General features: G+C 40.0%; 1 protein-coding gene across 2 annotated transcripts in view; it reads right to left on the bottom strand.

The window, feature by feature from the left end:
- Nucleotides 1-12,102, bottom strand: part of LOC126354204 (intermembrane lipid transfer protein VPS13B) — a 192,381-nt gene that overhangs the window by 36,854 nt on the left and 143,425 nt on the right. For both annotated transcript variants that reach the window (XM_050003660.1, XM_050003661.1), the window contains exons 18-19: nt 10,282-10,551; nt 558-858 (exon numbers count right to left, since the gene is read on the bottom strand). In XM_050003660.1, the coding sequence (XP_049859617.1) occupies nt 558-858; nt 10,282-10,551 (571 nt within the window). The remainder of the gene's footprint in view (nt 1-557; nt 859-10,281; nt 10,552-12,102) is intronic.

Here is a 12,102-nt window from a genome sequence, read left to right as displayed (position 1 = left end):
ATCAAAGTGTGTGTTCTGTGAGGCAAGGTTGAGATCACCAGCATACAAGAAACTTCTGGTACTGGGGGTCATAGGTTGGTTGTTTAGGGTGAACAGTACTGGAGTCAGTAAAATTCCTTAAGGGAGACTGTACTCTGTAACCTCCATCAGCTGTTCTGCCCTTGAAAGTCAATGTAAAACCGATGATTCTGCAGAAGAATAGTGATGATGAACCTGTTTAGGTTTAAGTCCTTGGTCAGGATGTGGAACTTAACTGACAGTAGCTGATGGTTAATGGTGTTGTACACTGTTAACAAGTCGAGAAATAATCCAGAAACTGTCCTTTAAGCACAATGAAATTTGCCCAATAATCAAGAAACTTTTTTAAGCCTCTGAACTATGTTAGCTAATCAGTTCTACAAAATAAGAGTTGATTTTGATCATTACCTTTTAATTTGATGCAGATTTAGTCTCAGTGTTTTACCCCCCCTCCCCGCCCCACTCCTGGCCAACTCCCAAGTTACTGAGTGGGGTTGGAGCCTCACATTCAGCTAGTACATTAATTTTCTCTTACTCACCTTTGTTCCACACAGCAGGTGGGAGCTCAATAGGAAATTTCCGAGATAAACAAGAAGCTTCAAGATGCATGCCACTGGTATTGGCAGGTGAGCTGGTGCGCAACACGATAGAGGGAAAACGCAGTATGAGAGCACAGCAGGTGGGAGACTGCTGCAATGCCTCCTCAACAGAATGTGAACCCACAGCAGAGAGTGTCTCCGTTGGAAGGTACAGAGTGGAATGGCGCAAGTCACCACATATGACTAAGCCTCGCCAAACAGGAAACCATTCCAGAGCCCACTCACGTGACCACCAGGATGTCTGAAATGTTATTTGGCAATATCACTTTTACATTATTTGTTAATATATTTGGACTTCACAATTTACATTTATTTATGTAATGTAAGTCAACATAAAAAAAAAATCTGCTCACCAAGCAGCATCAGGAGAAAACACATATAAAAACTTTTAATGTTAGTAAGCTTTCAAAGCCTGGCAGAAGGGTTGAAGGGGAAGGAAGAGGGTGATGGAAAAGGACTGGCGAGATGTAGAAAAAAGTGTAGAGTTCAGAAAAGATGCCACCAGAACTCTGCCTCCTAGTGAGTATTTTTTTTTTCTATCCAATTACATTATATTTACAAAAACTGATTATTTTCATTGACTTATATTTATTGACAAGTTACTGAAAAATAATATTTGTGGAGGGATAGTAATTAACTAATAATCATTCATTTACAACATAAGAAATGTAGTTAACATAATTTTTCCACATATGGAATAGGACACAAATAGTTAATGACATCACCCTGTACTAGATAACAAAACAGACCATAGTTTCCACGGTTAAATATTTAAAAGATCAACATTAACCTATTTGTCTCAAACCTCATGTATTCAAATACACTTGTTAAGCCTTTAACACAGAAAAAGGGGAAACCGTAAGGACTGACAGAATCTTACAATGGTTAACAGATAGAAAATAACTCATTAATAAATGAAGATCAAGAAATTTATAGAAGTTCTTGGCATAGTTCCTTCGCATTGAGCTTTCAAGTGACTAATGGTCTATCTGCTCTTTATATTTTCCTTTTGTTCTGATTTTTAATGACTTGTTACAGCCACCAGCCTTAGTTGGCTTGTTTCCTCGCCTGCCACTTTGATGACAATATTAACTGTTAAGGTGCAGAGCTTGGGTTCTTGAACTTCTCTCCACTGAAACATTTAAAAGTCTCTGGCATTATAACCTTGACTGTCAACTTCAACTGTCATCCATTACTTCACCAATAAGGTCAAATCATTCATAAATATTATGTCTTTTACAATAATTTATTTAGGTCAGAAATGAGACTGAATGACATATAATACTTATGGGAAGTCAAAATGTGTTATTCCTGTTTAAGAATTTTGGTTGACTGCAGTAGTACAGTCTTTTAATGAATATCGTCATTTTATGTGATACTAGGTATGTGTCATAAAAACTGTAACATTTTAGTTTCTCTTGTAACATTTTACTATCTACATCTTGGTAAGTTTGTAGAAAAACGTCACTAGTTTTGTATCCAACAGTGACTTGAATTTCCCAACTAGCATGGATGTTGAAATGTCAGAGGTACTATGAGGCTATGAGTGACAGTTGTGGGTTGCCAGTGTTAAGGAGCGCCACCACCGAGATATATACATCACGCAATGCCACTCAGTGGCAACTGTTTGCACGAGCCTGTGGCCCAGGCTTGCAGCACTGCTCATTACTTGCTGTACTCTGTAGCTGTTCGTATTGTGCACTGCACAGCCAGGTTGACTTAGACTGTTTCCTGTCTTGAGTGGCTACTGATTTGGAACTGCTGTATTGCTACGCTGACTTTGCTATGTTCCGGACTTGTTAATACTTCATTCACTTCATGACCTCAGTCTATTGCAGACTTATAAGAACTTGTGTTCATTTCTATGTAGATTGGTGTCCCTGCTGGAGCAAGTGACAATAAACAGTTTCTACCTATGCCACACAGGATAGAAAGCTGACAATGAGGAACTTTCTCAATGTGCTATTTTGTTTAGTGAACCATGAATCCTGAGTTTGCCAAGTTGAGCTAGCAGCAGCAGCAGCAGCAGCAGCAGCAGCAGTAGGATCAGCACACATTGGTGTTACAGTTTCTCCAAAATCAACAACAGCCAGCAGCTGCTGTTTCTGCACCTGCCGCTCTACCATTCGCTTCCTTTGAGGAGGCAAGAGAGAGTTGGGATGTCTATTTACAGTGTTTCAAACTGCACTGCAACGCAAGTCAAACAGATGATCCGGTACACTATTGTACTTTGCTGGCATCTAATAGTAAACTGTATGAAATGGTGCAAAAATTATGCCCACTCTCGGATCCTAGTAGCTTGAAGTTTTCTCAAGTTTGCAGTTTGCTGACTTAATACTACAAACACCAAATGCACATCATTGCAGCTAGGTTCAAGTTCAAACAGTGTGTTTAAGAAAGTAAACATGCAGTGTGGGTTGCTGATTTACAGGGCCTAGCTTTCAGGTATGATTCTGAATGTCAAAAGTGTGGTGCGTACGTTATCTACCTGGCTCCATATTGTGAGGTTAGTGCAAAGACTTAACAAATTTTGGATCCTACTATGATTGATGTGTTAAAAATTGATAAGGCGAATGAAGTGACTGCCTCAGCACAAGCTCTGTTCAATGATTCTTCTGGTTTTGACACTATTAATAGTGTTACAGGGTGTATACGTGGACAAGGAAAAAACATTCCAGGATTTCCTGGTTAAAAATATACTTTCTTTGGGATGAAAATACACTTTTTCCAAGTTAAGTAACAGTATACTTTTCCTCAGAACTGTAACACTAATCAATCCTCTCAATGCTTGTGGTTTTATACACAGGCGTAGAAATTCCCAGCACTTTAGAAAACTAAACTCAGGGGGAAAAACACGTTTTGGAAAGATGTCTGATGCATATTTTCGTATTATGTATAAATTATTATTATGTATAAATTATTATAAATTATGTATAAATTCGAATTCCACCAAACATCGCATGTTAGTTTCCGAAGAATTGAAATAGAGATTGCGATGCGCTTTTGTAAGCCAGTCGTAGCTCATGTCAAGCGATCTCGCCAGCTGATGTCAGCGAATATTCAGAGCATAGGACACGTGATGTAGTCAGCCAGTAGCAACATCACTGTTAAGTAGCACGAACACACAAATAGGAAAAGGTAATGGCTTAAATTAATGAACATAGTGTTGCTACAAGAAAAGAAAAGCTTTCACGTATAATATTGGCCTCTGGGATTAATAAGCTGCAAGAGAAGCTAAGCTTTCACACATAATGTTGATCTTTTTTGCACACACAAATGTGCCAGTAAAGTTTTTCACAATGACAAAAATGTCTGGTCTTCTGGGCTCGAAAATATTCTAAATGGTCATCCTCAAATATTTGAATTTTGAATGAGAGTCAAATGCTCTGTGATTTAAGAAATTCATCACACATTCGTGCACAGAGTTCATCTTGTGTAAAAGGAGATTTAATTTACTTAAAAGTAACGCTTTCCAAACAATCATTCGGAACATTTTCCTGCGAATTTTAAGAAACAGATTCGTTTCAGCAGTTGCGCCATATGACGCGTCGCCGCGATTGCACAGATTCGATGACGCAGGAAGCCCGCATGATCATACGTGTAACACATTAAAAGATCTTACATTATGTCATACAATAAACAAGATATTAGAGGATACTCCAAGAGCATGGGAATTTTGTGAACCATACTAAAATGCACAATGCGGCTTAATGTGCATGTTCGTCTGACCAGATACATATGTAAATTTTCTTGGAGTACCAGTACCGCATTATCTCATGTTCAGTTCTTTATTATGGCATACTGCCATACCCGCTAGAAGATGGAAAAGTGAACTTGAAATGCAGCGAACAGTTGAAACTAGCCAATAGTGCAGAATTAAACACTTTGTTTCAAATAAATTGACTGTCTCAGCAGAAAAGATTAATAAAAGTCAAATATCTTTAACAAACCAACAAAAATAACTTCATTTTTCTGCAAGGCAATTAACGCTTGACTGTCAGAAAGATGGAAACAAAATAAAATCTGAAACTAATAACATATTTTAGCTTTCCATAATTATGCAAATCTATTTTAATTCACTTGATATCTCCCGGCCACAGAAATCCATTTTGCTTTCATTTGATATGAGAGCAATAAACGAAGAGGAAACAGCAAAATCACTTAACGTAAACACAGGTCACGTGGAGACTACCACCTCCCCACTACAAGTCAGACTGCTCTGCACATCATTTCCGGATCTACGATATTTCCGGACTGGGGCAATATTAGATAGTGGCGCTCCCCCTCCCTCAAGCGTTTGAGGTAGGACGCCAAAAATTTAAAAAAATCAACTTTTCAAAAATATCTTCATTTTGTAGCGCACATCTTTCTGATGAGTCAGATACATAAAGCATATATGATTGAGGGAACGTGAGACATGTTATTTGGTCTTAGTGTGCCAAAGTGCAGTGCCACGCCTCTTCACACAGCATTCTTCCATCGCACATCTCTGTATTTCGCTCTGTGAAATTCAAATGAGTAATATTTTGTAATGGGTGCCATCAAACTATATTCAGGCCAGTGGAAATTAAAATGTCCTGTGGTGCCTCTCCTGCTCCCAGTCGGCCAGTTTGACATCCTGCCCTTCTTCAAAAAAGTCTCGCAATTAATAGTGGATGGGATTATTTGTAACCGGGAGAACAAGAATTCTTCAGAAAATTTGCAGTCTTTATTGCCTATTAGCTAAAAACTTGCTGTTTTGAGTGACATAAAATTAAATGTAGGATACATAAAATGAGTACAGACAAGAGCCAAGCAATAGAGTACATATTTCCTCAATCCTAGCATTTTATTTCTCTCTAATCGTGCCACGACTTTATATGGCATACTTCCCTTTCTGGGAAAGAACCTATTACCTCATCAAAGTCCGTCAACGTTTTGAGACACGAAAAAACGAAATGTTGTTGTCTACTACCAGAAAAGCTGTTAATACAAATAGAACCAACACTGGTGTGGTTTCTCGATCTGATTACGTGTATTTTGTCACTGTGTGCTAGATAAAATGAAATAGGCCTGCCTAATATTGCAGCAATTGTTACACGCACCAAATAAACGTGACTGTTTTGGCACAAATGGTGATTTTTATAATACGACAGAATATAATTCATGAAGTACCAATATCATTAAATGCCTATTAGGCCTACTACAAGCAGAAAGTTTTATGTTAGGAAATAGTTTTACATTTAATTCATAGTCTCTAGCTTCTGAAGCATGAGTTCGAAAAGTAGTAGTACGAAATCTTTTATATAAATTTGGAATCGTTATATTCTTCTCCTTCCTCGTTCTAACAAACAATCTTGTCATCACTGATTCTGTAACTATTCTAGTAAGTGACAAAATTTATTCTCTGGTTAACATCACTAACTCTGCCACAATCACCTGTTTAGTTATCCCGCATTTGTTCTCCGGTCAGGCGTTATTACGTGTTCGTACAACGCGTTTTCCGCACTACACCTGAAACTGCCACATACGTGAATCTGCCAGCGTAGGCGCACCAGCGGGAGAAGGTACTACTCATACGCAACTCCACTGCACACGCGCATAAGCTCGATCGCAATGCTCAAACAAATCTATTGTAAACAGTTGTGACATCACGCTCATTGGAGGCAATTTGTTGTTATGAAACACTGCATAGTCTTCCTAAAGGCTTTGACACATTTTGCTGCTGGCAGACACTTGTATGAGCACAGTGTTTTGTTCTTGTATATGGTGCATTTCCTTTGCAATGTAAGTTTTATTTCCTCCGAGTTGTCCCGGGTCGTATACACCCTGTGTTAGTTGTCATCGCACTCTTCCATCAACTGATGACTTCCAGTCAAGGTCATCATTGGGTTTATTGAGTTCTCATGCATCTAGTAATCTGGTGCCACAGCATTCAGCAGTTAGCTCTCCCTCGCTGCCCATGATGGTAGATATGCAAACACGAAAGTGCTTAGTTCGCTGTCAACGTATACCAAAGCAATGGTGGTTCCTGAAGATTTTTCCTCTCTGTTGTTGTATGAGAACCTCAGTAGATGTTGTGCCATCAAATCATGTTCAGAGTGTAGCCCTCGTCTTCACCAGCATCACTGTCCATACTGTGATATCTGTTTTGTTGCTGCCAGCCAAGACACCTTGCGAGTATCTGTATTGGTCTGTGGGCATCAGCTTCAACCACTAGCCTGCTGCATGCTATCCTGCTGCTGCCAGGGACAACAGCAGATCAGATCCAGCCTATCATGCAGCAACTGGATGTCAATGTGGTGACGGCAGAATTCCAGTTGGACTCCAGTGTGGCCATACACTTAATTAATGGGAAAACTTATTGATACAAGATCTTTTCACTGGCACATGCACTGCGGCGCAAAGTGATGGTGTACAAAGGACAGTTGATCCCGTAGTCTGGGTGACACTTATGGTTATTGTACAAAACAGAAACGAGTTACCTCAGATCCGAGGTGATTTTAAGTCTACCAATAATGCCCAAGCAAATTGTGATTTGTACCTGAGGCAAGAGGAATTGTTATCTAAACTGGCTGGGGGTCAGTTTTTTCAAAAGTTGATTTTGATGACGCATATTTTCAGTTACCACCTGATGAGGCCACAAAAGAGTTTCTAGTGATTAATACACCTTTTCACACAAACAGATACAGCAAATTGCCATTTGGGGCTGCTAGTGCTTCTGCAATTTTTCATTACTTTCTAAAACAGCTCACCCAGGACATTCTAATTGTTCCAGTTATTTGGATGATTTGTTACTTACCGGGGGCATGTAGGAGAAGCGCTAGCACAACTTATGACTGTTGTTTGAGCAGCTGCAAGCCAATGGCCTACATTGTCATCTCGTCAAGTATAGTTTACTGTAGTTCAGAGTCAAGTATTTGGGACACACATTACGTAAAGCTGGGCTTACACCCACACAAGACCATGTGACCGCCATTATTAATTTACCAGTGCCTAAGAATTATAAAACTTGTAACCTTTCCTGGGCAAAGTCAATTATTATGCCAAGTTCATTACAAATGCTGCTTGTATGTCCCACTCACTTAATGAGCTACATAAAAAGGGTGCTACAGTTGTGTGGTCAGAGGCATGTTAAGAGGCATTTGTGAAACTTAAAAAGTATTTCATGCCAGCCCCTTGTTTGGCAATGTTCCAGCTGAGTGAACTGTTAACACTTGCCACAGATGGGTGTCACTGTGGTATTGGTGCCGTCCTGTTGCATTATTTTCTGACAGCATGGAACAATCTATTGCATTTGCTTATAAGGTGTTGAACTCAGCACAGTGAATTATTTGCAGAGGCTTTGGCCATATGCTTTCTGGAAGTTCCGTATCTACCTCTGTGGTACAAAGTTTCTTCTGATTACAGACCACAAGCCCCTGCTATCATTCTCTGGCCCCATGCAAAACTTCCAGACAAAATGACACAATGGCTGGAGTAGTGGGCATTGTTTCTTAACAACTACACTTATGACATGCATTACAGAACTACCATACAGCACTCTAATGCTGATTCCCGATCTTGTTTGCCATGTGGCCCTGACACCGATTTTGACAGAAGTGGAACACTGTATTTTACCTTGGACATGAACAGCAGTGAACCATGCCAAGTTTCCCATTATGGTAGGAGAAGTAGTGGCTGAGAAAAACTCAGAACTACTCCTTCGCAGGGTGTTGACTGCAATGCAGTGGGGCTGGCCTCAACATCTGCCTACAGATGTGGGCTCAGAGTGGCCCACTAATTTTTCCCACCGGTATAGATTTAATTTTGTGGAAGGAGTCATTTTGTTATCCATGGATGATACAGAATGCTGGGTTGTTGTCCCTCCTGTACTCCACCCCCACACATTGCAACTTCTCCATACTGCATATCTGAGAATGTGCCAAATGAAAACAATTGTGCAGCATTGTGTGTATTCGCCAGGAACAGGCACTGCCACTGAATGTACTATATGCAACTGCTATGGGTGTGCACATAACCAGTCAGCTCCAGTACAGCATTTTAACCTGTGGACCTGCCCATCACAAAGAGTACATATACATTTTGCTGGACCTTTCCAGTGAGTGGTGCAGTTGTTGATCAATTTCCTGTATGTAATGCAGACATCAACAACATCCTCCAGGGGCACGATCCAAGCCTAATCTACTATCTTCACTATATAAGAGGCCCCAGCTACATTGGTTTCCAACAATGGCCCATGATTTATGGCTATGGTGTCTAGGTATTTTTATAGATCTAATGGTATCGAGCACCCGATCACCACCCTGTTTCATCTGACATCCAATTCGGAAGCCAAGCGGCTGGTTAGGAAGTTCAAATCAGAGATGAAAAAATCATGACAATGGAAAACTCAAGGGATGCACTCACCAGCTTCCTGGCAATAAACCAGTCCACTCCTGTCAATGGACATGGCCCAGCCAAGATTTTGCACACAGATGTTTGAGATGGCAATCAACCAGGAGCAGCTGGTCCATCACTGCCACAACTCCACCCACAGCATGACGTACTGCTGGGTTGTTGTCCCTCCTGAATCCTTCTCAGGGTTGATGGGGCAGCACTCATGCCAAAACTGTTATCAGCCTCTGGGTCTACTTCTTCCCCCAGCACAAGGCATTGATGGGAAGTAGACAAGTAATAGGAGCCAATGGAAGTGGATCCCTTCCCTCCCACCATGTCACATATGGCTCCTGTTCCTACCACCTGTGCCACCCACTCCAGTCAATCGTGGGACTGTGTGTGCTGTCAGGATGACACTGGTGCCATCCTTGTAACAAAAACAATGGCCTCTTCCCCACAGGCCAACTCAAGTTGTGCCCCAGAGGTTGTTACTGGGCTGCAGTCCATACATATGTTGCCACCTCCCACTCTGGCCGTGGAGGACATGGCACTCAAGCCACTGGTGGGGACTTTGGTTTGGCACTCTCCCCGTCCTCAACTCAGTTGGCATAGGTCAGGCCATTTTCGGCCTTACATGCCAATTAAAGGGGGGAAGAGTTTTGCATACATCAGTGTCAGTGATTCAGATACCCCACCTACGATGGATGTGGACACATCGGAGATATACTACGGCTGTGAGCAGTGGCTGCAGTTTGTGTCATCGTAAGAGGAGTCACCATTGATATATGCATGTCATGTGGCGCCAGCTGTTCACGACTGTTTGCCGCATAGCTTACGGCCCGGACTTGTGGCGTGGCTCATTTCTTACAGTACTTTGTAGCTGTTCATATTGTGTCACTACACAGCCAAGGTAACTAAGTTTGTTTCCTGTGTCAAGTGATTATTGAACTGGAACTGTTGTACTGGTACGCTGACTTCGCTACATCCCAGACTTGTTAGTGCTTCGTTCACTTGGCAAACAGAGTCAATTAGTTTCTTATGAGAATGCGTGTTCGTTTCCCTGTGCTTTGGTGTACCCAATGGAGCAAATGACAATAAACAGTTTCTACCTACGCCATGCAGGATGCAAAAACCAGTATATTTTCTCTGAGTTGTATCTGATAATACTTCATTTGAAAAATATAAGACTACTCTTACAGACTAAATTTTGAATCAAACTATTAATCACTGAGTGTTTTGTGCAGGCTTTCGATTTTTACAAGAGGACTGGTAAAATGTTACAATTCACGAATAACTAATAATATACCTGTATAACAGCTTCAACTGGTACAGTCACTTCCTCAATATTCATAGATGGTGTAGGTACTGGACCCATCTCACGATCAGAACTGCTGTGTACTGATTCTTGCGGTGTTGGTGCTCTGCTACCTTCCGACATCCTGCGGACACGTCGCTGGCCACCAGAAGTAGATGGAGCACTTGTTGTAATACGGTCTACTGAAGGCATCCTCGTGGTCACTGTATGAGGAGTGTACTGTAGCCATCTCCACAAAAGAGGATCAACTGAAATGTTGACCTGTATGGCAAATGAATGTCTCACTAGGGAGAATGTATACATTCAAGAGGAGGTGGAATTCTCATCATGTTTAAGGAGTGGGTATAAATGAATGAAAACAAAATTTTAGGTTAAATATTACACTTACAAAAACAGCATGAAGAAATCATACTTAGAAATATCAAAGTAGTGTATTCCTGTCTCTTCTCTAAGGTTATTAAACACTGAATTTTCAGCTCTAAGAACAAAAGATTAGTTTGTAGAAGCTAAGAAAAATATCCAAAAGGGGGAAATATGCAAGCACTTGTTGAAGAAGGATAACTTTGTGAGACAACACAAATGCAAGGCACAAAACATTAACAAGAATATAAACAAACAAAGATATAACATTCATACACCACAATTTTTGACACTACACAACACATTCGAAGAAATGTATGTGATCAGCAGACAATGATTACAAGCAGAGGGGACACGTTTATGCAACACACAATACATATAAATGGTGCAAGAAAGATGTGGCAGTGTTACATAATTAAAGAATAACACAAGAAATGTCAGTTAAGTATAGAAAAAAAGAGAGAAATGAAGGGGGTTTACGCTATGTGAGTTACAATTTTATTTGTACATGATCTTTCCAGCTACTTTGCCTCAGTTTATGTAGGATAGTTAGCCCATGTTGGCAATTAATCATATTGTTTAAGGGGATGGCTTAAATCACATTGGTTCAAAAGAGATTGGTGTTGAAACTTGAAATAGAAAACAGTATTTGTAAAAGAAGTGTTTAATATTCCCCATTTTCACCTCTTCACAAAAATCATCTTTTTAATGAATTCATAGATTATTGGAAAAAAGTAGATGTATGAAATTGTCTATTCAACGGCCTTGTGCTAATGAAGTATTGCATATTAAGTTTCATATTCACCATGTGTTTACTCTATGAAATATAAGAATCCAAAGTTTACTACATTTTTTCATGCCACAATTTTCATGCCCAACTTTGATTTGAATTATCTGTCGGTGTTAGCCTATTAGCTCTTTGCTCTTTGTTTTGTGTTTCACAATCAAACACACTTTGTGTTGCAGTTTAAACCATGGTCTTTCTAATGAGCCACCCATTTTTTGATCGATTTGGCCTCAAATTTTCTGGCTGAATATCATTTGTAAAATTCTTTTCATTATTATTCCTAAGAGAATACACAAATTTGTACACAATGACCAATTTTTATTTCTTCCAACAAAATATTGTCCACTATATTGCGGCTCAAAATCACCAGAAATTCACACTTGCTCTGTGCAAAGTCGTGCATGGTGTCGAACGAGTGACTATATCTCAGCCAGTATTGCTTTGATAAATGTTTAACTATATCAGTATTCATAGTAAACATCGAATGTAAATGTAAAATTTCAATGAATCCGAGATGGACAAGTAAGGAGGCCTAGATGTGTCGCCATGGAATGACCCAAACAGAATGTAAAAGATTATACTGAATAACTAAAACAATGTTGGTAGGAGAGAAAATTTTAGTGATGGGAAGAAATTGTTAAGAGAATCCCACAAGGTTCAAGTTT

This window comes from Schistocerca gregaria, chromosome 3 (assembly GCF_023897955.1).
Source record: "Schistocerca gregaria isolate iqSchGreg1 chromosome 3, iqSchGreg1.2, whole genome shotgun sequence".
NCBI lineage: Eukaryota > Metazoa > Arthropoda > Insecta > Orthoptera > Acrididae > Schistocerca > Schistocerca gregaria.
This window is presented reverse-complemented; position numbering and strand designations above follow the sequence as displayed.